The sequence below is a fragment of the Papilio xuthus genome, unplaced genomic scaffold, assembly GCF_000836235.2.
Source record: "Papilio xuthus unplaced genomic scaffold, Pxut_1.1 DF825017.1, whole genome shotgun sequence".
In the NCBI taxonomy this organism is placed as follows: Eukaryota; Metazoa; Arthropoda; class Insecta; order Lepidoptera; family Papilionidae; genus Papilio; species Papilio xuthus.
The window spans coordinates 5,183,980-5,208,412 of record NW_013533632.1 but is presented as its reverse complement, the minus strand read 5'-3'; the positions used below and the strand labels follow the sequence as shown (position 1 = coordinate 5,208,412).

Here is a 24,433-nt window from a genome sequence, read left to right as displayed (position 1 = left end):
AAGATCAAGGTAATCATAGTTCAAAAGCTGTAGAATATAATTTAAATAAATTTTACAGTAAATACTTCAACTAATGTGACCATCAGTCCGCTCTCATGAACGACTACATTCATGAAGTCATGAACTATCTTAATTAGTAAATAAATTGACAAACACAAGTATAAAACTAGTATAGTGGTAAAAACTTTGAGATTACGTCAAACCTAAACGATTTGAAAGTTTTTCAATAAATAAGATATTAAATTAAAATGCTTAAACATAGTTTACAATACGCTTTGTGTATTGAATGATATAGTTTTCGATAATAATATTAATGTCTAGGTTTGTGGTTGTGGTGGGTACGGTTTGAGGGTGCCCAGTCCCGGCGATGATGATGATGATGACGGCGTTTGTCCCGCGAGTGTGGCGCGGGGCAGACGTCTGCCACCACCAGTTCAGAGCCGTCTTTAGGGGCTTCTCGTTCGTGTCGTCTATGACCGTGCTTGGCGCCGGCGGCCTCGTGGAGCTCTTCCCAAGCCTGCCGGTAATACCTGTTGAGGCCGCTACGCGACTCTGACGAGGATGAGTCGAGCGACGCCACTGTGTTGCAATCCGGGGACACGTGGTGCCTATACCTCTTTCCGTGGTTATGTTTCCTGCTGATATAAATAGTACATTTTAACTATCATAAAAATGTGCTTTTATACAAATATATAATAATGGTCGGCAGTTATAATAATATAGTTATAATTATAACAATACACATAATGCACAGCCTAAGTCAAATCTCGAAAAGTGTGCTTGGCGGAGGAGAAGGGAGTAGTTATACGTATACCAGAATTAATCCGAAACCTCAACGATCAACATAAAAATGCATCGTACAACCTTATTGTGTACGATTTATAAGCCTTGATACTAACGAATTGCTATGAGAACATGATGAGAGAATTAAATTACATGTGTTATTTTACTCCGTCTAGCTTGAACTTAAAGTGCCTTAAGAATATAAAAATAATAGGATCGTACTTCTATCCATAAGCTTAAATTACTAACTTGGATAAATGACCTAAGACTTGTTGGTAAATAGGAAACTTACATCATAACAGACTTGCTTAATATTTACAATTAAGTATAGCTATTTGATTTGTATTGTAGCGTCTTATGGTAACATTCTGAATCAGTGCTTGGACCGTGATAGTTTTATATTTACAGTCAATGTGTTTTGATTTTAGCGTTTCGCGATGTTTCATTGCATGTAGCTCGTGCAAATTATATTTTAAGGTGATAAATCATAACATTTGTGCAGCTCGGTGCTAACCAATTTTGTTTCCATATTTTAACAATGAATATAAAGTGCTAGTGCGCGCGTGACGCAAGGCAACATGGTGGCTATTGTCAAAATATACTGCGATCCAAAAATGTAGCGCTCTTTAAATATTCTTGGAAAAAGAAACTTTTATTTCATTTCTTTATTTTTCACCATATTAATCTTAGACCAGACAATTTCTTATCAATAGCAGTTAAGTTATTTCATAACTGGCAAGAAAAAGTAGGCAGTGATAGTCAAAAATCACCATTACAAAAGCACAAAATAATAAGTAGATACGATAGTTATGCTTCTTGTCCAATTACTATTAATAAAAAGGCTTGAATGATTGTTTATACCAATTTAAAAACTATTAAATTATTTTTAAATATCCTGAATAGATCTAATCGTTTTAGCGGCTAAAAAAGCTGCTTTAAAAAGGTAATGTCACGTCAAAAGCAGAACAGCCACCAGGTAAACCATGCCGCGTGTGGTGTAACCTTAAAATATAAACGCACTCGCTATAATGGGTTGGAGAAATGTCCGGCGCGGTGTGTGTGGCGGATCGGGCGGGCAAACTCCCGCCTTCCCACTTGCTGGTCCGGGAAGGGGAGCGCCAGGAGCGTGTACCAGCGGGAGGGGAGCTCCCGCGCCGGCCACTCCGCCCGCGCCGCCTTTGGTCGCTTTCGATCGCCGCTGGCGTTCATAGTACCCATTGTCATTTATATTAAAACAAAACATATCCTTTATCCAGAGGTGGAATATCCCTAAAATTCTAAAATTATTTCTTTGTCCAGTTTTTCTTTGTCACCGATCAATTCCAGTTATATTGGGCTTGAGTTTAAAGGCTTCACTTTCCCAAGTCGACCAATATCTTCACGGCACCGAAGTGTTTTTCTGAATTTGTAGTGACTGAGTTGCGACAACCACATGGATATAGAGTAGGGCAATAATCAGTACTGTATTTTATATGATAAAGAAAATTTACGTTCGAGATTCCATAATTATGTTATGTAAATACTAGATACACTAATAAAGTTTGTTTTTACAAAGAATTGTTGGCTATTCAATTATTATATTAACCTTTAAGATTTAATGAATGGATGTATTCATCCTTCAACTAAGCATTTTTTCAAAGGAAGTACTATTTGAAAAAATTGCAATATTTATAATTTACTTTTGATACCCAGTATATTTTCATAATAACTTGTAATTTTAAAAAGAAAAGAAAAAAATATTTAATAACCTTAAAGTAATTCTGTGATGTATTATAATATATTTCATTTAAATATAAAAGAGAAAGTTTAAATGGATAAATGAATGTTACCTTGTAAGCTAAATTATATCAGGATTAAATTTAACTTAACAGATAACTGACTGTCAGACTGTCTGGAATAATGTATAGGCTACATATGTATGCTACGTTTTATTTCGCGAAAAATGTATGGTTTCCGTGAAATAGGTTTGTTCTCATTTTTTATATAAAAACCCACCATTAACATAGATAGTCATTATTCCTGGCGGAAGAAGTCGCGGTCAAGAGCTAGTTTTGTATACAATAAGAAATAATTATTTTTTATTAATATACAATAATTAGATCTGTTTATCATAATAAAAAGTGTACATAACACTCTTGTCTCAGTGTTTGTGAAAGCAAAATGGAGAAAATATAGTTGACGTGTACAAAATTTGTTTAAGTTGAATATCAGTTGGAAATCATAATTATAGGTATTTTAAATGAGAAAGCAATAACAAGTATACATAATAAGAGCAATCAACAGCTAAATATAACATATCAAGAACACCTATATTATTTTTGTGAAACGAAACTTAAAACAATTAACGAATATACCATAATTCTATTTTATTAATAAAATTATATTTAATTACTATAGCATTATAGAACTTTCAATTTCTAAGTCTTCTAAAGTGTTCAAATGTGAAATTAGAAGTAGTTATAAGCACTAATGATACACATTAAAGTTACAAATACTTTCATCAATCAATCTACCTTGAAACGTTTATATTTGGATTATTCAAAAAAAATCTTCTTTTTCGCACTTTTTTCTCCGTCTTCGAATTTTTATTAGAGGGTTTTTCTTATCAACTTCGTTAAATTTAGTAAAACATGATAATGTTTGTCCCTCACCTTCTAAACAGGATGACGATGGTAGTTATCAAGGCGATAAGGAAGACGAGTGCACCGAAGGAGCCGAGCGCGATTATAGAGCCGATGTTAAGTCGTGCACCTTCCCGACGCTCGCCGTCCACCGGCTGCGGCACATTGACACGTGGAGTCTCCTCAGCCCGTATGTTATTGCCGCTCCCTAATATCTAAACAGACAATAATACAAAATAATTAAAAACGGCTAAAGTATAGTTATTTAGGGTGAGGTGATTTGCACACAAACACAAATCATTAACAATTTTTTTTCATTTATAAATTAATTTTGTAAAGTTTGGTATTTAAGTAGAGCAAACTCCAGCTATTTTGTATTTTATAGCTATTTCCTCTGCTTAAATCCTTTGTGATCTTAGTGGTCTTAGTGAATGCTTGGATAAAGTAGGAAAGTTTACCATGTTATACGGACTCACTTGATTTTCTCTGGGATGACTGGCTACAATAATATGGGGAACGTGACTCGTAGAGGCGTCTTGTGAGTCGCTGACCGTCACTTTTCGCGGTGGTGGCTTTTCGTACGATCTAGTTGTTGGTCTGTCCGTGGTTGTGATCTTCGGTCTCGGTCTCCGTGAGGTCTCCGCCGGGAAGAACGGAGTTGGTGATGAGATCGGGCGCGGTGATGGACGAGGTCTGGTGGGAAGGACTAGCCGAGGAGTGGTGGACGATGATGTTAAGGGTGCGGGTGTGGTTGTTGTTGGCGCGGGTGTTGTTGTTGTTGTCGTTGTCGTTGTGGTAGTAGTTGTAGTTGTGGTAGTGGTTGGCCGTTCCTCAGCTAAATTGAAATAATACAAAAAATATAAAATAAAACAGATTACAAAGTAAAATAACTTGAACGTGTCAAGTTATCTATGACAAATTAAAACAAAATTAAAAGTATGCTATGTTCTTAAAATACAAACGTTGGCATTGAGGCGCTGGCTGGTCCCAAAGTCCGGTGGCGAGGCATGTGCGCTGCTGCGGCCCCAGCAGCCGATGCCCGCGCGCGCACTCGTACTCTGCCACCGCGCCGAACACGGACGCGTTGCCTGACACTGACACGCGTCCATTTTGTATTGGCACCGGCGTCTCACATTGCACGACTGTAAGAGAAAAGTACAACTCGGATATTATGGGCATCTTTGCTTCTACGCCGATGGCAGTTCCATCCAGTTAAACGCCATAAAATTTGTAAGCCGAGAATATACCTAAAAGTTACTACTAACCAGATTTTCCGTACACATTATTAAAATCTTTTTAATTAGAAAAGAAAAAACACTCATGGCTCTTATTACAAACTCCACCGACCTTCGCATCGTGGTGGTGGTCCATTCCACCGCTCATCTATATCGCACACAAGCCGCGATCGACCGGCCATCTCGTAGCCGGACTCGCAGTAGTACTGCACATGCGATAGATACGATGTTGTGCCGTTTACTAACACGTATGTTCCGTGTCTGATTTCTGCAGGAAGGCCGCATTCTATCCCTAAAACATATACACAATTTGTATTACTCTTAACATTTGACTCATTTCGCACCTTCGACATTGACGGTCATAGATAAATGTTCATTGTTGAAAATTTACTTAAAATAAAATCTTACTTTTACAAACTGGTGGAAATTCATCGTAGAACCCAGTGTCAAGGCAGGTTCGCACAGTCGGCCCAACTAATAAATGACCTTTATCGCACGAATATTCAACTGTAGCACCAACTTCAAAGCTTTCAGTGGTCATCGTAGAGTTCGGGGGCTGCTCTGGTCTACCGCAGGCTTTGGGTTCTGCACAATACAAAATTTATGATAAAGCAAAATCGATCATAAGTAATGATGATCAAAAGTTACATGGAAGTCGCTTGGTTTATAAAACACATGGAATTTTAAAAGTGGATGACAACCGCTCGGCTTTACATAAGTCATAATACAACCGCTACATATTTCGCAAAGGCCACAATGTCGCTTCGCAAAAACATGAAATGAACTTACGATGCTGGCATATATAGTTCAGTGTCGCTTGGCAGTCGGTGTCAGCCCACAGCCAACCTTTGCTGCCATCAAATCGAGCACAACCCTCGCCGTCTCCCGGCGCGTTCCAGAACGACACGGTGACATCTTTGCCGTTTACCCATTTCCAGTAATTAGGATCTTGAGGATCACGAACGGCCCCCATCCAATACTGGCTGCTACTGTCACTTCTGTAGAATTCCATTTAAATATTAACTTATCTCATTGATTAAGTTTTTTTTCCAATTCAGTGAATACTACAAAACCTCAAAATCAAAAACATCATCGCAACGTTATATAAATATTGTGATTTAAATATTCCTTTTCTCACGTAGTAAAATAATGTTTTGACTTTGGCCGGTGCGATATACCTCTTTAATATCTTTTAAATACTTTGGAATGTTAAGAATTGCAATGAATAGTATCTATGGTTCAGGAGTGGTACAGTGAAGCTAGATTAAACTTCACACCTATATCATAATACCGTTTCATGACGACATCTAATCTCGCTAACGGAATAAATAGTACACAACGATGTCGAGATGAGCGGCACTCAATAAAATTGACTCAAATAACAACGCTGCTACGCGTAGCGGATCTATAATAGAGCATTGGGCTGAGGACACATAATATGGTATTTTTATTGGGTAACTGTTTCACATCACCGTATTGTTCTACTATTCTGATATTCGATTTATTTCAGAGTACAGAAAGAAACCTGTCGCGCCATTTGTGTAATGCTTATTTCTGCAAGTTAGGTATATCTAAAATTCTGTTTATAGCACCCGATGTCTTATAAACATCATTAAAGTGCAGAAATCTTCATTAATCAAGAGATAACAAAGATACAAGCAGAACTTATTTTCTTTGTAACATTCAACTTTTGCTATTCTCCTTATCTAAACTATGAGCTTAGAGTTAAAAGTAAATAGAAGAATTATTTTGGCAATAAACCGTTCTTCAATTTTACAATCATAGTTTATACATTTTTAGATGTAAATTGGTAGAAAAAAAAATACGTTCATCAATGCCAATCAAGTTTTAACGTAATGCTATTTTGTTAAAGAATTCGCCGCGGCTGTATTACCATGAACACTTTCTCACTTTGAACATCAATTTCGCATCAATTGTGTTATAACAATCGGTTTTATAACTAGTTAATATGCGCAAGCAAACATTTTGTACAAATTGTTAAAATTAACATGTACTTCGTCTTAAAACCTGTATGATTATCGGCTTCACAACTCGGAAAAGATTACTACTATAATATAAATTACTAATATAATAATAAAAATAAAAATACTATACTAAACGGGTAAGCACTAAATCATTATTGTTTCTCGTACTAGAAACAAAGCTTTTATTTAATAGTAATGTATTTTTTTTTCACTTTCTTTTATTTAAAACACTGCAACCAATGTTTAAATAACGTAAGACGCGTAAACTGACGCACAATTTGTTTTCAAAACAAGGAAGGTATATAAACAACACTTACCGGTGCCTACGCCACAGTTCCCAGCTAATAAACCCTTGTAGCGCTGGATTGCTTTCGTCAACAAGCGTTCCTCCTCTTGATCTACAGAACGCTAGTGAGTCCCTGAAGTTTGACGGCTGTTGATCATAGAATATGTAGCATTTCCCATTGTACGTTGCCGTACTACCGGGCGGCTGATCCCTGAACTGAGGGCATCTCTCTATCGGCAGTGCCTGGTCAGTGTAAACAAACGCTTCGCAAATCGACAGCTGGCTAGGTGCTGCACCTTCTAGGTGAACGCTTACGAACGCCCCAGGCATGGGAGGATTGCATGGTAGAAACAGAGGTTGCCCTTCCTCAATGAAACCGGTGAATCTGTTGCATATCGGATTTGTTCCTAAATCTGGACGATTGTTGCCAACCCTGACAACAATTACAGCTGGCTTGTTGACGCCTGCAATAAAATAAATATTTATTCAAACGTAAAAAAAGGCATACGATTCCGTATGTTTTCTTTGAACAAATTAAACGTCTGACTAATTAACCTTGTGCTAGGATATTGTTCAATTGATGACACACAAAAAATCTGTATTAAGGTGAAAGTATTGAAAACAATTATTGCAATTGCAGGATGTAACTAAATTGTCAGTCGTGTTTAATGTCTAAGATATAAGTTGGTTCTCCGTGTGACGGATGTCCCACAATTATGCGACTGATGCAACAATAGGGTAATGCAATATGAATGCATTGTGTTGCCACATTCCTAGACTGCGACTGATGGACCACTATCTCAACATTATACTGTTTTACTTTACTATGTGTGTGTGCCTTTCTATGGAAATAATTATATTAATAAATAATAAACAATGTACTAACCAAGCTTCTTTAGACGAATATGTTCGCTATTTGACAAACTTAGGTCAAGATCAAGGTAATATCTTGGCCCTTACGGGAGATTAAATAACACAAAATCTATACCTACCACAACAAGGCTTTCCAAAGTCCAATCTGACTAGCTGCACCATGTATGGCTCCAGTAGGTTGACGTACCACCAGGGCACGCGCTCTGTCTTCGTGAGGGTACAGGTCTCGGCACTGAACACTGCGGAAGTGCTGCCATCTAACGCCCGCTGAGGAGCACCGCCTTCTTCAGTGGAGATTTGCATTGGCGCCTTACCAGCCGCCACGTTTAGTACTGTGGAAAACTTTTACATATAACAATGGCAACTATAAATTTCACAGTAGTCGCTTTTGTTTAGCACTTTAATAATGTATGCTAATACGAACAAGTAAAGATAATTCGAACTCTGGAACAAGAAATAGCAGTCAAAGAACAATAAACAATGAGTTAATTATTTTGAGTACTTTTGCGAGAACCGATCATAGTGGCGACTACTTTAAGTTTCCCTAAAATGTAAAATACGAATGCAGAAATGAGGAATTTCACTTTAATGATTTGTTAAAAAAAAGGTCGACACGTCAACGAGTTGTGACGATTAGTTGTAAGTAAATGTGACTATTTAATGCAATGACTGTACGGGTGTCATTATAATCCGCTCAAGTTGAGTGAAATGTAAGGCGAAGCAAGAGTTTCCGCTCCAAATACTGAGCACTGAGATGTACAAGAGCCGACGCCAGTGTCAACTACGACGACTGCATACGACATGTCGTTAATGTGACGTGGCCGATTGCAATCATTGCTCGCTCACTGCGCTCACATCTCACACATCTTTAGTATGATAATCCGTTAACAACTGCGTCATCGACACTCTATGACCTAATTTGAGTAGACTTCGAGCCCCTCGTCATACATGTGAGCTGCCGATTAAGATCATTTGACCACGTCCTTCCGTAACCATCTATAATTTTTTATGGCTTGCCAACTATTTGTCATCTATCCTTATTTGTCCTATCATCTTTTTAACAAAGTTTGTGATTCATCATCAGCTCACTATACGTCCCCACTGAGGGCCTCGGAGCCTACCCTAAGTTTGTGATCACGTCATATAACTTGTAACCGATCTAGTTAACTTAATTTTGTACTATGCTATATACTTTGCAATTATGATGATAATATGATAGTAAGTTACATTGTTTTGACGATTCGTGGCAGTGGACCAAATATAAAACCTGCCGAATGCTGTTGAGATGGAAAGTACAATCGACGAAGCGGAACGACTTGGAAAAAGTTCGCGCCAACTGACGAAAGCGCGTATGAGTTAAAGAAAAAAATAATGATTTCTCAGTGTCAGTGGCCTCACTGTTAAAGAGTTTGACCTATAAGAGGCCTATATCTATCTATCTCCTCATAGATTAACTCTTCATTTGTCATATTATTACGAACAGGTAGTAAGAGTTCCGCTGTTGTGTGTATATAAATATTTAATATTGTTGTTGAAAGCTAGATGCTTTTTTGTTCGGTTTTGCACTCTTATTTATTATATTTAACACTCTTATTTTACCTCAGGGAGCAGACTAAATATATCTTGTTAACATTGACACGTCATAAACTTCTTTTATTTTGTTTATATAAATATTTTAACCTACCTACGGCATACCTAAAGAGAGTAATAATTGTTCATTCTTGGAATAGAATTAACAATGAAAGTTATAGAGCAGAGTCTCAGGCACCAATGTGAAGATATAATATACATAGCTGAAAAATACCTTTTTTAAATAATATTATGTGGGAATTGAACCTAGGGCATAAGGCGTAAGCTAAACATTAAAGAATGGTTAAGTGCCCATTGAGGCGGACCGTTCGTAGTAAACAAGAGCGGGGCACGCACTATCGCTTTTCAGGGTTGACACTCCATGAATAATTTTTATTTTATTTATGTCACAAACAATATGTAGAATATGCCTTAAGCCTGTGAGTTTATATTACCAACGATAACTGTATAAATTATAAGCACATATTGTTATGTCAGTTTTTTCAACGAGGATGACAAGGATGGTGGTATATTATTGCATAAATGTTTCAACTCAACCATGGAAACGAAGTGTGTAGTACTAAATTATTATATGTGCAATGGAAGTTGTTACAATTTTTAACTAGCTACCATTTAACCTAAAATCACGGTTACCACTCGTTCAACCCTAAAGGTTAACGGCGTTCGTAAAGTAAGGCAGTATTTGTGGTAACGGTGACACTCTGTCGCGCCCTGTGCACTCTTACAGGTGGTTTCCGACTCCTATTAATTACCCTACCTATGATATCACATGGTTCAATAACACTGTACTCAACAATAATCCATTACGGAACGAAATAGGTTAGGTTATGTTATGGACGATATTACGATGTTAAACAGAATATTTCTTCAATTATTTCATTCCCTTGTTAACATTTCCCTTTACTTTCCATTCCATGGCTGCCATAAAGGTGGATTATCATAGAACAACTAAAAACTCTTTTTCTATTGATTGACGCTGTTGACAGGTTACAGAATTCTTTGTCATGTTTACGGTTTACAGTTACAATTTTAAATCGATTCTAATTGAACCCGTTGACTTGCGCACACTGCTCTACACCTATGTGTTTATTGAAGAAACAAACATTACTTCGTGACTAGTGCATGACTAACTTTAAGCTACAAGTAAGAATAGTAACCCTATTTTACAAGTTCATTTTCTATAAAAACCACTGGGGCGATTGTTATAAATTATATGATTATAGAAAATGATTATAATTTTCCAACCATACAAAGCCGAGACAGACTTCCAGTTTATTTTCAGCTAGCTAGAACAAGTGGACTCTAATTTTCAAATAACGTAACTATACTTAATATAGTTAAATAAACCAATATCATTCATTAGGACAGGTATTTATATCAGAATATATTTAAAAGTATGTTCATGCATGTTTTAGAACCCTACACTTTTGTGTTCCGGTTTCTACTTCAGTAACGGTACAAAAACTATCGGCCGCCGCGCGTATGGCTTCGTGCTATTATTTAATTATTCTTTTACTACAATCGGCTCGAGCCCACAGGTGGCCGGCGAGCGGCGGGCGGCAGGTGTCATTGTGCTCATAACCGGGTCAAATATTATATTGATCGGCATAACATTACATTACATTAAATTATATACATATTTTGATTTCTAAAAATAGCTATTAATTATTTAAAATTGTACATAAATGCTACCCGTAGGATCTATGGTCACAACTCGCAAAAACATTACGTACATTCCTTAATTTTTATATGCCGTTAACTTTTTATATGACGACGTTAAGTTTTTTGTTGTCTGTTCAAGCTGTTGTGACGTCATCTGAACTGTAGTGCATCAGGGTACGCAACATTAAACTTTATAACCGAACACCACATGTTGTATCATTTTACCTAGCTAACCGTGAGTATCCACTGACAAACATTACCTACACAGCCTATACACGTACACTAATATTGTGATCCTTTTCTTTCACTTTAAAAAGAAAAAAATTATGATTTTGTGCCATTGTTACGTCTGAGGCAACTCTTAGTAAGACCTACAATGACCGTTAATTCTATTAAAATAAAACGTAGGAAAAAAAACTTGTTAACATCCGATTTTTACTGCACTTGTTGACTGACTGTTACATAGGGCTTCTTCTGTCAGGTGTCGGTTCCGGTGCAGTGCTTTGCGTTCTGTTTTTAATTAACACTTAATTACGAATAACATTAAAATTCATAGACTACATGTTACGTACGGTATATTTTACATTATTTCAATAGAGAATACTAAGGAGGTTTATTAAAACATTTCTATGAATTTCATTTTGTAGATAACATGCATTGCAGTATTCAAAGACAAGACAAGACTTGCTATGATTTTAAATACTAATAAACAAGTTTTTATTTATATTTGACTGTTTTTAAGATTAAATCAGATTATTTATAAACTTAAGGATTCTCTCTCTTTATTTTACTATTGTTTCTGAAATTGTATGTTTTGTTAAATTAATTAGTTTATATACAATAACATATAGTTGGTAATGTGAGGTGGAACCGGTAGTGTCTCGCAAAACATTTGTAACAAAGGGCGGGAGCGACGAGCGTCGGAAAGTTTCCGAACAGAGAGAGCCGTGGGAGTGATCCACAATGAATCTTCCGCTTTTTCGAATTCATTCACGGCTCATGTGAAGTGATTTCTCGACGATGAAAGTAAAAGTGGGTCAGCGCAGCGACGTTTTCGTGCGGAAACCGCGTCGCGAACGCGACTTTATGATATTTCTTGTAATACCATCTCTTATATCTACCATGAAACTATCCAAGTATTATTTGACCTAAAGTGGAGTTAATTTTGTCAACAATGGATTTTTTAATACGTTTGATGTATCAAAGCAGGAACAAAATAATAGTTTATTAAGAAATTTGATGCTTACCGCAAAAGGGAATACCATCTGGCGTCCATGTCCCATCATGTCCACATATCCTCCTAGCGGGGCCAAGGAGTTCGAAGCCACGTTCGCATGTGTAGGTGGCGACACATCCCACCGCTAGACTCTCGTCAGAGAAATCCACGCGGGAATGCGCTGGGGCACCAGGGAACGGACACGTCGCTGCTGCATAACCTGCATAAAAATATATATATATTTATTATCCCACAAAATATGTTCTTACGTACCGTTTCAACCTTCTCACCACTTATACTGTTTTATTTGGACATTAAAATTTGCTTATGTTATTCCTGCTTTTCTCTAAGGTTTTTTTGCATTTAATATTAATTATACTGTTGCCATAATTTAACTCTCATTGAATATTAAAAACAAAAATAATCTGTAAAAGAAACTCTAGCAACAAAATGCAAAATGTCAACAGAAAGTCACTTGCAAGTCATGGTTATAAAATGTTAACATATAATTTGTCAAAATATGTCTGTATTAGAAAAAGTTCAAAGGGATAATGATTCGACTTTCAAGAGTTCCCTGTTGCTGCTGCGCCTGGGCACTTTGGTGGTGTTAGCGTGCATGTTGACGGTGCACCTGCGCTCTTTGCGGCTGTTTCGGTGGGAGCAGTCGGTGACGGGCGGCGTCGTCATAACGTATTGCATCGCTGTGCTTGGCCTAGCTCTGTGCGCCGGCTCTACCAATTGCCGCGGTCATGCCATCCAGGTAAACTTTGCAAACGCTATATTTAATTGCTTTATTTTCTAAATGTAAATTATCTTCTCTTTTAAGTCTGTTCCGATCCTGTACTTGGTACCTCCTAAAGATTTGGATACTGATAATATGTATAATACGAATAGTACAAATGTTACTAAACAATAATTATTAATAAACCCCGCGAGTTGAAGTAATTGACCATAAGGCCCGGAACTTCTGGCAAGATTCTTTGAATAATATAAGAGAGAAATGGTTGTCCTTACAATAGGTAATAGAGCTTTGTTGAGCATTCTGTTACACTAATGTAGAAAACATAATGTTCATTTGACAATTGTGCAGGCATACTTATGCGGCACCGGTGCTGCTTTATTGGCGGTTAACGCGGGTGTCATCTACCGGAGATGGAAAAGCGCCAGCCAGCTAACACATGTGGTGGCAGAGCTGCTCGGAGTGCTGGGAGTGCCTCTTAAGCGACAAGTCGTCATAAAAGTGTCCCTCAGCGCAATCGCGGCAACCTGCTTACTCGTTGATCTTTTTTTCGCACCTTATTTTTCACGTGATAGAGGTCTATCCAATAGCAATTCGTCCTGACCAAGAACCATCTACTCAGGATTACGAAATTGTCATTCCTTTGCGACGCCTCCTTGTGCGATTTTAAATTGCAAACTCAAAACGCACGTTAAAATAAAGTCCGTGTTTCAGGGTATTTATTACGTGACGTCATCGTTGTCTAATTGTAATATAAATTCTATGAACATATTTATTGAATTAAAGTTAAATAAACTTATAATGGTTTTATAATTTATTTAAACAATCTTGAGATATGGTATTGTAAGCAAAGTATATTATTTAATCAATATGGACTCATAGAAACTAAACAGAATACAATTCAGAAATAATTTCAACATGAGATGCATCATTCACGCTGCATTCCAAAGTCGGAGTGTAAAAAGCCTGCTTAGAAAAAAAGGATCCAGGTATAAATTACTTGAAAGATCGCAACATTTTTGAAATACTTTTGTTGTATTCTCAAACTTTTTTGATATTTTTATGTGCAATGTAAAAATATATGACATCCGCATCTACGCATTCACTTTCTAATGTCTTCTACTTTCATGTACGAGGAATTATTACAATAAATCTGCTAATTCCATTTATGTAAATTTAATCGATAAAGCTTCGAGTTTAATTAATCATAATGTTGCTAAGAACCGTCTGTCAAGCTGCTGCTTATTTACGCTATGGCGATCCTCTACGTATCGTACTCAGTTGCCAACCCTAGTATCTAGAGAATTCTCGGCAATGAAATAAAGAAAATGACTGGGAGTAAGCTATGGCTAGTATAGTCTGGGATAACAAAGATGCCAAGGAGCACAACATTGGTGACTTCGCCATGGCGTCTTTAAAATGCAGAGCTCTCCCATCGACGCTGGACGTCGCCTACAGCTTTTCTGTCTGACTATTGCATGACGAATTATTTAAAGCGTCACCGGTGTTCTAATCTCCGTGAAACGTTCCAAATTCGAATTGATTCGTGATTGAAATGATCCGTGTCAGGTTAAATTTTAGCGAAAGTACACAATTTTATAATTGCAATTTGTGAAAGGGGTAATTATTACACTAAGCGAGGCTCAGATTATTCCTTATCGAAGTTGGATTTAATGTAACCGAATCTGTCTTTTTCTGTTTCCTTTTTAATTCCGTTTAATGTACCTACTAATAATGCACTATTAATCTTTTTTAAAGATTTCTAAGAAAAGAGTAAAAACTATATTCAAAATTTATGGCCGTTAAATTTTATGTTTCGTTATTTTGTAATCAATAGTGAAAAAAATTGCGAATATTATAAATTCCGGCGTTCATTGACCCGCGGTCAGCACGTAAGTGAAAGTTTAGCAGAGCGTGTCAGTTAACTTGAACTCAACATTGTTTAATACTTGTCTCTATGGGAGGATCGCTACAGAGGCCTGCACGAGTGTATAAGGAAGAAAAAAAATCAAATACCATTATATAACATTGTTCATTTTTTGATGCATTAGCTTTCGTTAGCACTTCAAATTATCTTTAAGATGTAATAATTCATCTCACTAAAATAAAATGTTTATTAGTCATCACTAAGAAAGACTAAGAGAAAACTACATGTATTATAAAAGTTGAATTCCATGTTACTACAGGCTAAGTTCTTTTTGAAATGGGAAACGATTTACGTTATTAGATTATCTTTAAATTATTTTTGATTATCTTAAAATCAATGTGACATTTTATAATTCAATCCGCAATACCTGAGTGTATTTCAGCTTTACAATTGGCTTCTTGTAAACATGGACGCGCCATTACTTGGCCTAAGAAAGCGTGGTGACCTCAACAATTCCACGGGCACAGACCCCATTCGCGAGAGCGTATCAAGATAAATTAATTTTTTACAATTGATAAACTATCTTCAGAACATTATTATTTTTCCAGCTGACAGTGGCTTATTTTTTTGGGTTAGCTTTTTCAATTAACCGACGTTTGTGTGGGTTAGTTTTTTTACTTAGTTGACCAAAATTTTCAGACAGAATAAGATTACTTACAGGGAAAGTGGATTGTAGTCTACGTGAATTTAGCAAGATGAAATGATGCTTTGTTATTGAACCAAGGAGGTTTTGTTTGAGCTCTTTATTGATATTTATTGCTGATTTTAGTAGCATCGGTTCTGGTAAACCTTATATTTCATATAGCTACTTTAATGGCAAAGAGGTTAGGTTAAAATGGATACAATATTCTATTCTATCTACACGAATAACTTTCTAGAAAACGACTTTAAACGTTAACTTTCTACCCTGAGGCAGACTTCATTCAATACTACTATGTACTCGTAAGTACGAAAATATCTCGTTCAGTGGGTCACTTCGTAGTAGTTATATTTTAACTAAGAAATGTAAACAAACAAGGATCAAGTCGAGCTGGTGTAAATCGTCTATAAAGTGCAACATAAGTCTTGTGATAATTGCTTAAAAACAAGTGAAAGTGTGAATGTAGTCTTAGTACAAATTGAATAATACGCACGTTTTTATGGTAATGTTAGAATTATGGTTTACCTGTACAGAACGACCGTAGTGACCTAAATGTAATATCACCAAGGAAATTGTACGTTCACGGCATTTACTACTTAATATGTTTTACTTTTAGTTTCATGTAAATGTTTTTTTTAACTAATCAGAATTATAGTTTTACATACGAAAAAGGACTATAGAAGTTGTCTTTTTGTATTCATCTTTAAATGAGCAATTCTTGTATATATATATTATAATTGGAATCTCGGAATCGGCTCCAACGATTTTCATAAAATTTAGTATATAAGGGGTTTCGGGGGCGATAAATCGATCTAGCTAGGAATCATTTTTCAGAAAATGTCATTTTATTCGTGTTTTATCAATAATCAACTTAAACATAAACTTAACTTTTTCTATCGGTAAAATCGAAAATATTATTCATATTTCATCATTTTATTAGTAATTCGTACTTAAATATAATTTCTAAAAAAACACAATTAAAAAATCGTCATCAGGATTTTTATAATAGTGAGTAGAAACTAGTAATACGGAATGGTTTTAATTCATTCACATTTAACTAATTCTTTACATAAAGATTTTTTTATTGAAATTGAAAATTATAAAATTCTCTTTTCTTAGGTGTTCTTATCTTTTTATTTATCGTAACTAGTCATCATATCAAAAGAAACGCAATAAACTGTCACGAATTCGTTTTATCATAATAAATTTGTGATTGCACAACAATTTTACGAAGACAAAAATGTAGGATTTTGTTTGCGCAGCTTTCTATCTGAAGGTCTTTGGCCGATAACGAGCAATTACGTTGATGCGGAAAGCCTTGTTTGATAACAAGCTTAACTTTACTAAAAGCTTTTGCCTATACCTTTGTTAATTGAAGAAAAATCAAGACATGATATTAAAACTACCATGAACATCGCCTTTATGAACATAAATGTGAAATTAACTTGTATTATTCTCTTACTAATAATGTAAAAAATACGGTTGTTAGAAGGTTTCTACGGAACACCGGATCTAGTCTGGAAGAACGCATAGGTCAACTTACTAAGTTCTTTTAAATCGTGTTAACAGAGTCGCAAGCAATAGCTAGTTGATCAATAACCCAGTGGCGCGCACAACAATGCAGTGACAGTTGTGAGAGGTAATTTAATCTCACCACAGCTTAATTTCGTATCGCCTTCGTATTCCACTTATAATCGTACTAAAAACACGGTTCATTTACGTGTCCGACGCGCGCAACGGTGCAAACAGGTCCCGCGGTCAGCCGGGTCACCATCTGACATGCTTAACACAACAAGTGCTAACACCTTTATAGATGTGACATCATTAGTAACGATAATTTTAATATCAGGAGCTAGACCCATTAGATGTTTAAATAAGTAAAACATCAACAACAACAAAACATAAGAAAAATCTTGCTTGCATTGCTGACAAAAGGAAATTATGCACATAGTAATGAATATGTTATGAAGAAGAAAATTGTTCAAAGGTAATTAACTAATAAAACTTGTCTTCCTAACTAGAAGTCACGGAGAGCAGAGAAGAACCCGGATACTTTGAACGGTCCATGCATCAGTTGATCATATTTGGCTAATACTAATCTGACGTAACCGTCAACGATGACTCGTCTCGATCCGTGAAAGTAGTGCTTTCTCGGTGACGCAAAGCACATTATACTGCCATCATAAAGCATTGCATATTTTTGTCAACGATGACGAATTCACAGTATTTGTAAAATTTCACATTGTTCTTAGAAATAGTTTGTGCAACTTACGGTTGTTGATGATATGCAAAAGAAATAGAGCCCCAGAGAAAGAAAGATATTTATTAAACTTATGGTAATGTTCTCCATAGTCAACGTTTAATTGTGCAAATGACCTTAAGCACCATAATCTATTTATAATATAATTTCACGTGACCTAACCAGCGTTAATATGGTAAGATTAATTTTTAGAAACATACTTAAATCATGAATGAAACTTTAAGCCAACTTCGTTTTTAGAAGCAATTAACTGTAATATAATAATTATGTTCTATAATATATAGTAATAATGTTTTACATTAGGAAAAGGTACCCGATATTTTTATATGTCAGTTAAACGCAACAAAAAGGATATAATATCATTTTATAAGGATATATTCGTTGTTGTGGTAAATATTTGTCTAGATCATTATAATATTTAGTATTTTTTGATAACTTTCAATCGCCTAAAGTTTCCGCAGACTCACAACTAACGGGCGCGACCACATTCTTGAACCGTTACATCGTCCAATACGCAGTTAGTTTACGCATAATTAGGTCGCTGGCCAACCCACCGGGTGATGTAAATCGTGGCACGCGACATCTCATCTCTCATAGTCGGATCTCGGGGGTACATTCCATCTAAATCAAAAATGAAAGAAATTGTTCAAAAAACTAATTTTAATACGTGCGCGTTTGTTGTTGCGCAAATTGACATTATCTATCTATATATCTTACAAATATTATAAATTCGAAAGTTTATATGGATGGATCGATGGATGTTTGTTTGGAGGTATCTCCGGAACGGCTCAACAGATTTTTATGAAAATTGGCACACAGACCGCGGTGCCGAAGTCGCGGGTGACTACTAGTTTTAAATATTATACATTATTTTTTAAATCACGATATAAAAAGCGGAGAGTGTAGTTTTATCAGCCAGTTTATATTTATGTAATTAAATTATAATATGTATTATGATAACGGTGAAGGCAACGTATTGTTCATCTATATTTTTGTTTCAATATACATAGAAAATTATAAAACAAAGATCAATCACAAATTGTTTAAAGTTATGCGGTTTGTTTTCCGTTTACAATAAAAATAACTATACTTAAAGGATTAAATCAGGGTCACTAATTGATGACTAAGTGTGAACCTTAGGTTATATTTTTATACTAAATCAGGTCTAAGAGAGACTACTTAAGTCAGATTACGGAGGTTAGCTTATATGCATGTTTCATAAAACATTTGTGTATTATGTACCATTTTACATTCGCAATTGTTACCATTACGTAGTAGATTTAATTGATTGTCAATGACCTAATTTCAAAATTTGTTAACTTCCCCTTAAAAACAAGCGGTTAGTCGGCCTTTATCGCATGAAGAAATGTATGCAGGTCGATTGTTTCATAAAGATACATTTAATTAACTACATTTTGTTTATTTAAACTCTGGGTTATTAAAAAAAACAACACACAAGTTACTCACTAACAAAATACCTTATCAAATTTAGCATTAATTTCGATATTTTTTACAGAAACAAAACAACCACACTGTACAACAACAACACACAAATGAAAACATAACATAAAACATAGACACAGGTAAGTATTGGTTAGATGCAATCACAAGAAAGATCGCTTAGGGCCCTGTTTCCGCGCCGGAATGTGACTTTACAAAACTTTCACTCAGGGTCAGATAGTTTCGTGTGGCTCTGTCTCACCACGATGTAGGGATTTCATTTGCTGTTATTACATCTAATGTTTTTATCAAATATCCTCAATTTTTTTGCTTAAATGCTTAAATACTCTATTTTTGGAAAAAATGATTTTTCTCATCCTATCAAAATAAAAAGTATACTATAAAATAAATCGAATTTTAAATTTGGAATGTGTAATGTAATAATAATAAACAAAACAAAATGATGCTCTTGCGCGTTTATAGATATACAAGCCGTCGTCCAAAACTTCGTTCGCGTGGAATTAAGAAAAACTAGTTCCAAATTTCAACCAGATCCATCAACCGTTCTGCAGATACCTTAAAACAAACATCCATCCATCCATCCATCTTAACATTCGCATTTATGATATTAATAAGATATTTCAGTTTTTGTTAACATCAAGCATTTTTATTCTAGTAAAAATAAAGACAACTAAATAGCCGTGTTTATTCTTCTAAGTTACCGTTTGAAGACAATAGTAATATGATACAGCACATACAGCTGTGGATTCTTCAGGTCATAGTTTCAAAACATTACATCTTTAATCTTAAACATGTAAAGTTTATAACAAGCCACTAACAATTTTTTCTTCGTAATCTAAAAACATTTTAGCTACCCACTGGAATAATGCATACAATAAATGGAATATTTTATAATATTTCTGTTTATACTGTGGTACATTTAATTGTTTTTTTTAGACGACCATAAATAAAAAGGCTTGTTATTAAAAAGGAAAAAAACCATAAGTGTATTAAAAAAATAATCCGGAAGTGGGGGAACACGAAACATCCGGAATTCGAACAGAGGGAGAGACTAGCATGTGGCATGAAGTCCGTAAGACTTAATGTGAAATACGCCAAAACCAGCAACACTACGTAGGAATAACCACTGGTCTTTTTAACTGACATTATATTATATATTGTTCACAAAGCTATATACTTATATACAAAGTAAATAATCAATGACTTTGGGCAACATAGCCGGTATATATTGTACCCGCGACGTATTAAGTGGTTTCTACTGTATTTATAACCTATATTTAAGATAAGTATCAAGCCCGAATAGCTTAAACCGGTGTTAAGTTTCTCCAGCTGACTTCATAGATCATGTTAGGATACAAAAGTCGCATATGCATGCAACTGGTTCGTCAGTTATATTAGAATCATTGTGTATGGTAAAGTTGTAATTCATCAACGTCTCTCGACAATTATTTAGCACTTAAGTGTACATGCAATAACTTTCCTCCACTCCTTCGTTTTACTTAAGATCTTTACCGGTCACCATACAATCGGCCTCTCCATTCCAATATTGCAACACGCAATGTTCCGCTCTACAGCTATCTTTTTAATTTCAAATTAACATTTTCACACTATAAATGTAATGCTCGTCGAAAGTTTGCAATTTAATATTATTTAATTTATAATAGCTATACTATATGAAACTAACTCAATAACTCTTCAAATAATGAAATTCCCTCGTTTTGATAGAATATATTTAAATGTTCATGCTGGTAATTTTTCAAGTAAGATTTAAAATCACAAATTCAAATTATCACTTACAATAAAAATTAACGTTGTGCCCTATAAGCTTTTTGCTATCGGGAATATTTGCAAATTTTGCTTCTAACGCTTTCAAATAGTAAGCTATGAGAAAATGAAATAATTTAAAAATATTTTGCAGTAGAAAACACTATTTTGTGCACAAAATGGAGTAGAAAAAATGACATGCCTATGAACATGAAATATTACATCTATTGTTTTTCCTTTATCATCGTCAAATTGATAAATATACAAAAAAATAACAAAATAATTGTCATAACACAAATATACGCTACAGCACGTAAATTGTGTCAATGAAAGCTGTTAGATTGTGTAGAGAGACAGTACCAAGGTGCGCCATCAATATTCACTTCCCAGGAATAGCGTTGTTTTGATCTACTTAACTAGTTGATCTTCGTTGAGGACGGTTCAGAGAGCACATAACAGTAATACTTCGTGATATTGTTTATTCAACATTTGTAGCTGATACGAGGTAAATTCACATGGCATCAGCCAACTGTTGCACAACTATTGATGTCTACAACAGCGCAAATCTTTCAAATATATCGAGGTCTTGTATTTAAATAAGTAAACTGTATTTAATATTCGAAAAAAAATGTATATTATTATAGTCTGGTGGTTGAATGTCGTATTTTTTGCAATGCGTATAACAAAAAATCTACTGGGGCTAAAGACTTGAAAAGATTTGTAAAAATATTTTCTTTCTGAGTAAGCAATGAGAAAATATTTTCACAAATGAATCGCCCTAAGGTCTAGGAAAGGGCATGAAAGTTTGTGTGGTTGATGTTTTCCCTCCGACAGAATCACTGAAAATTGACACAAACACTGTTCGATAGAAATAATTGATATTAAGTAAGAACATCCATTATGTTATAGGATGCATCCTACGAACCGGATGAATGGACGCAACGAATAAGACAAAATAAGAAATTAGAATAGAAGGAATATTTTGTCAAAAACGCTCTCATTATTTTTTATGTTTAGTAACTTATCGAATTAAACTCGAATCACGACAAAAAGATGACAACAAAAAAGTACTTCTGAAACTCCATAGAAAAGGTTTTAGTGTAGTTCTACTCTGTTCTACTTCTACTGTAGTTCTGGTGAACACTCATTTCCAATTAAATTATTTTTGATTTAAAGTGCCTAACTAAAAAGGATTTATCTATACAGCGATTTTTCGTAGTCAGCAATAAATAGTTAAGCGAAGAATAAGTTTTGATACCTTTTTTCTCGATATAACTATTACTTATTATATTATTTTTTTATATTATATTATTATTATAAAGTGAAAATTTCAAGAACGTTGTTGAATTTTAAGATTAATCCGAAAGTAGTTCATCTTCATCTGCGGTCGACGAGTCGAACTCTCTAACCTACTTTTTTATGAAATAAAATTGTTTATGACTTGACCCACCTTGCAGCAGCACTAATGCAGCACTTAGGAGTATCATATCCATGGTAATGTTCACAAAAAATCGTACAGTTACGACACTCGCGACGAATTTATTTGAGACAACGCTGTCATGGCGTGTGTTGCTCGGTCAGTGGTCGGTGTACGACTGAGCCGGTGCGGTGGCGACAGGTGCGCAAGCGCATCGCAAGGTAACCATCAATAGCCCGCTCCTAGCCTCTCTCCCCTCGGAGCTTTCGCGCGCTGAATAACGAATTTCTCGAGCTCCAGTATGTGAAGCCTACTTTACGTGTTTTGGTTTGCAATTCTACTAGCGCCTCATATGTTTTGTATACTTCGCCTTTGGTTATTAGGTCAAAGAGAATGAGGATTGCATTTCTTTGACCTTATAATAAGAACCTATATTTTCTTTTTCGTTTAGTTGCTATATCATAATTCTCTAGTAATATGCTGCTTATTATTATATTGTGGGTACATTTCAATTGCCAAATGATTTGCAGAAGTTTTTCAATGAGTCTAAAAAGAAATATGATTTCGATTATTTTAAAATGCTAATTTCATAGACAAATTGAACAATATTGCAATAACTTTCCCGAGTAAATTGATTCATCGCGATTAGTTGTTGCGCAATTCCTATTGATTTCCTTACCACAAGCACAAATTGTTAGTTACCCTTTAAAAATGACACTAATGTTAGTCCATTTGTATGAACGTATGTATGTATATTCTATGCCTGTAGCTGATCTGTTGTTAAAAAAATTGGCTTGTATTTTGGATTGTATCCAAATGCATTTCTCATTTAGTTCGGTCTATATGGTTAACAATGCTCATTGTACACTGTAGTACAATACACTAGTGTTTGGTACACTATCTAGAATACAAAGTATTGTTTATTAATCATGTTTTAAATGCAAATATCTCTATATCCACTATTATGTTCATTTACTACCTAGATACTTGGAATCTATTTAAGGTTATTACTATGAAGCGAAATTATCACCAATCATCATTATGTTTTAATGTAAAAAGCTAGAAAATATGACAAATGTAAAATTTTGCGTCCTATTTGAACTATTGATGGGATCTTCAGAAGATCTCTTTTGAGGTTAAAGAATCTCGTAAGATGAGATATGTAACTCTTCGTCGTATGAGTCGGTCGACGCGTAGCTTAGTGTTACTTACCGTGGGTTTCTGACATTAAAATCTCTGTATAAAACATATCGTTAACGATTTTTCATCTTTGACAAAACAGAGATAAAAATGTGTTGTGAACGGGGATTTCGGTTTTAGAAACCCACGGTTAGTATGCTGACTAAGAAAAGTATAAATAGAATGATTAATATAAATTACTTATATATTTGTATGGGTGGAATACTTATGTTTAGGAGAAGGGCTAAAAGCGTGAAGCAAGGCTTTGCTCTCTTTAGTTGATTGGGTAACAAACCTTTTGTTGAATGTATTGTTACTCCTCTTTGTTTGTCTCTTCGGAGTAGTGAAAGCTGTTACTTTCCTATCGATTAACTGCACATATCACTCTCATTTCGTATCGTTATATATATATGGTGTGGTCAATTAACATTGCCTTATATGAATTTGTAAAAGTTAATCCATTTTAATTTACTATGCTATGTGAAGAGAATTTAAATAGCAATTTACAAATCATTTTTGATACTGATTACCATGCATAATAAATTCAGATAAACTGAATATCCACCTAAAGTTTCATACAAATCTGTGCAGTGGTTGAGAAACTCATGGGGGCCATCGAAAGACGAACTGATTTTTCTTTTAATTCATATAAAAACTATACTGATCTAAGCCAACATGTTATTGATCAAAGTAATTAAAAATACTTAAAACCGATTACAGAGTTTTTTTTCTCCACATTCCTCAAAGAGTTTGATATGAGAATATTAGACCCTAGTATTGTAGATTCAAATAAAT

The 24,433-nt window shown here is 35.0% G+C and overlaps 2 protein-coding genes across 3 annotated transcripts; one reads left to right on the top strand and one right to left on the bottom strand.

Annotated features, from left to right (window-relative positions):
• On the bottom strand, positions 1 to 22,692 carry LOC106126446 (sushi, von Willebrand factor type A, EGF and pentraxin domain-containing protein 1). 2 transcript variants are annotated; one of them, XM_013324125.1, is made up of 11 exons: positions 22,493 to 22,692; positions 12,283 to 12,471; positions 7,903 to 8,115; positions 6,942 to 7,374; positions 5,429 to 5,637; positions 5,048 to 5,224; positions 4,752 to 4,931; positions 4,367 to 4,546; positions 3,881 to 4,239; positions 3,435 to 3,619; positions 1 to 638 (listed from the first exon to the last, which is right to left on the bottom strand). In XM_013324125.1, the coding sequence occupies exons 1-11, from the start codon at positions 22,533 to 22,535 to the stop codon at positions 311 to 313; spliced, it is 2,496 nt and encodes an 831-aa protein (XP_013179579.1). In that variant the 5' UTR covers positions 22,536 to 22,692; the 3' UTR covers positions 1 to 310. The 2 variants fall into 2 exon arrangements, with proteins under 2 accessions (XP_013179579.1, XP_013179580.1); XM_013324126.1 differs by having other exon boundaries at positions 1 to 635.
• Positions 12,722 to 13,764, top strand: LOC106126447 (uncharacterized). The gene is made up of 2 exons (XM_013324127.1): positions 12,722 to 13,011; positions 13,342 to 13,764. Exons 1-2 carry the CDS (start codon positions 12,772 to 12,774, stop codon positions 13,591 to 13,593), a joined length of 492 nt encoding a protein of 163 aa, XP_013179581.1. The 5' UTR covers positions 12,722 to 12,771; the 3' UTR covers positions 13,594 to 13,764.
• Positions 22,693 to 24,433: the final 1,741 nt, after the last annotated feature.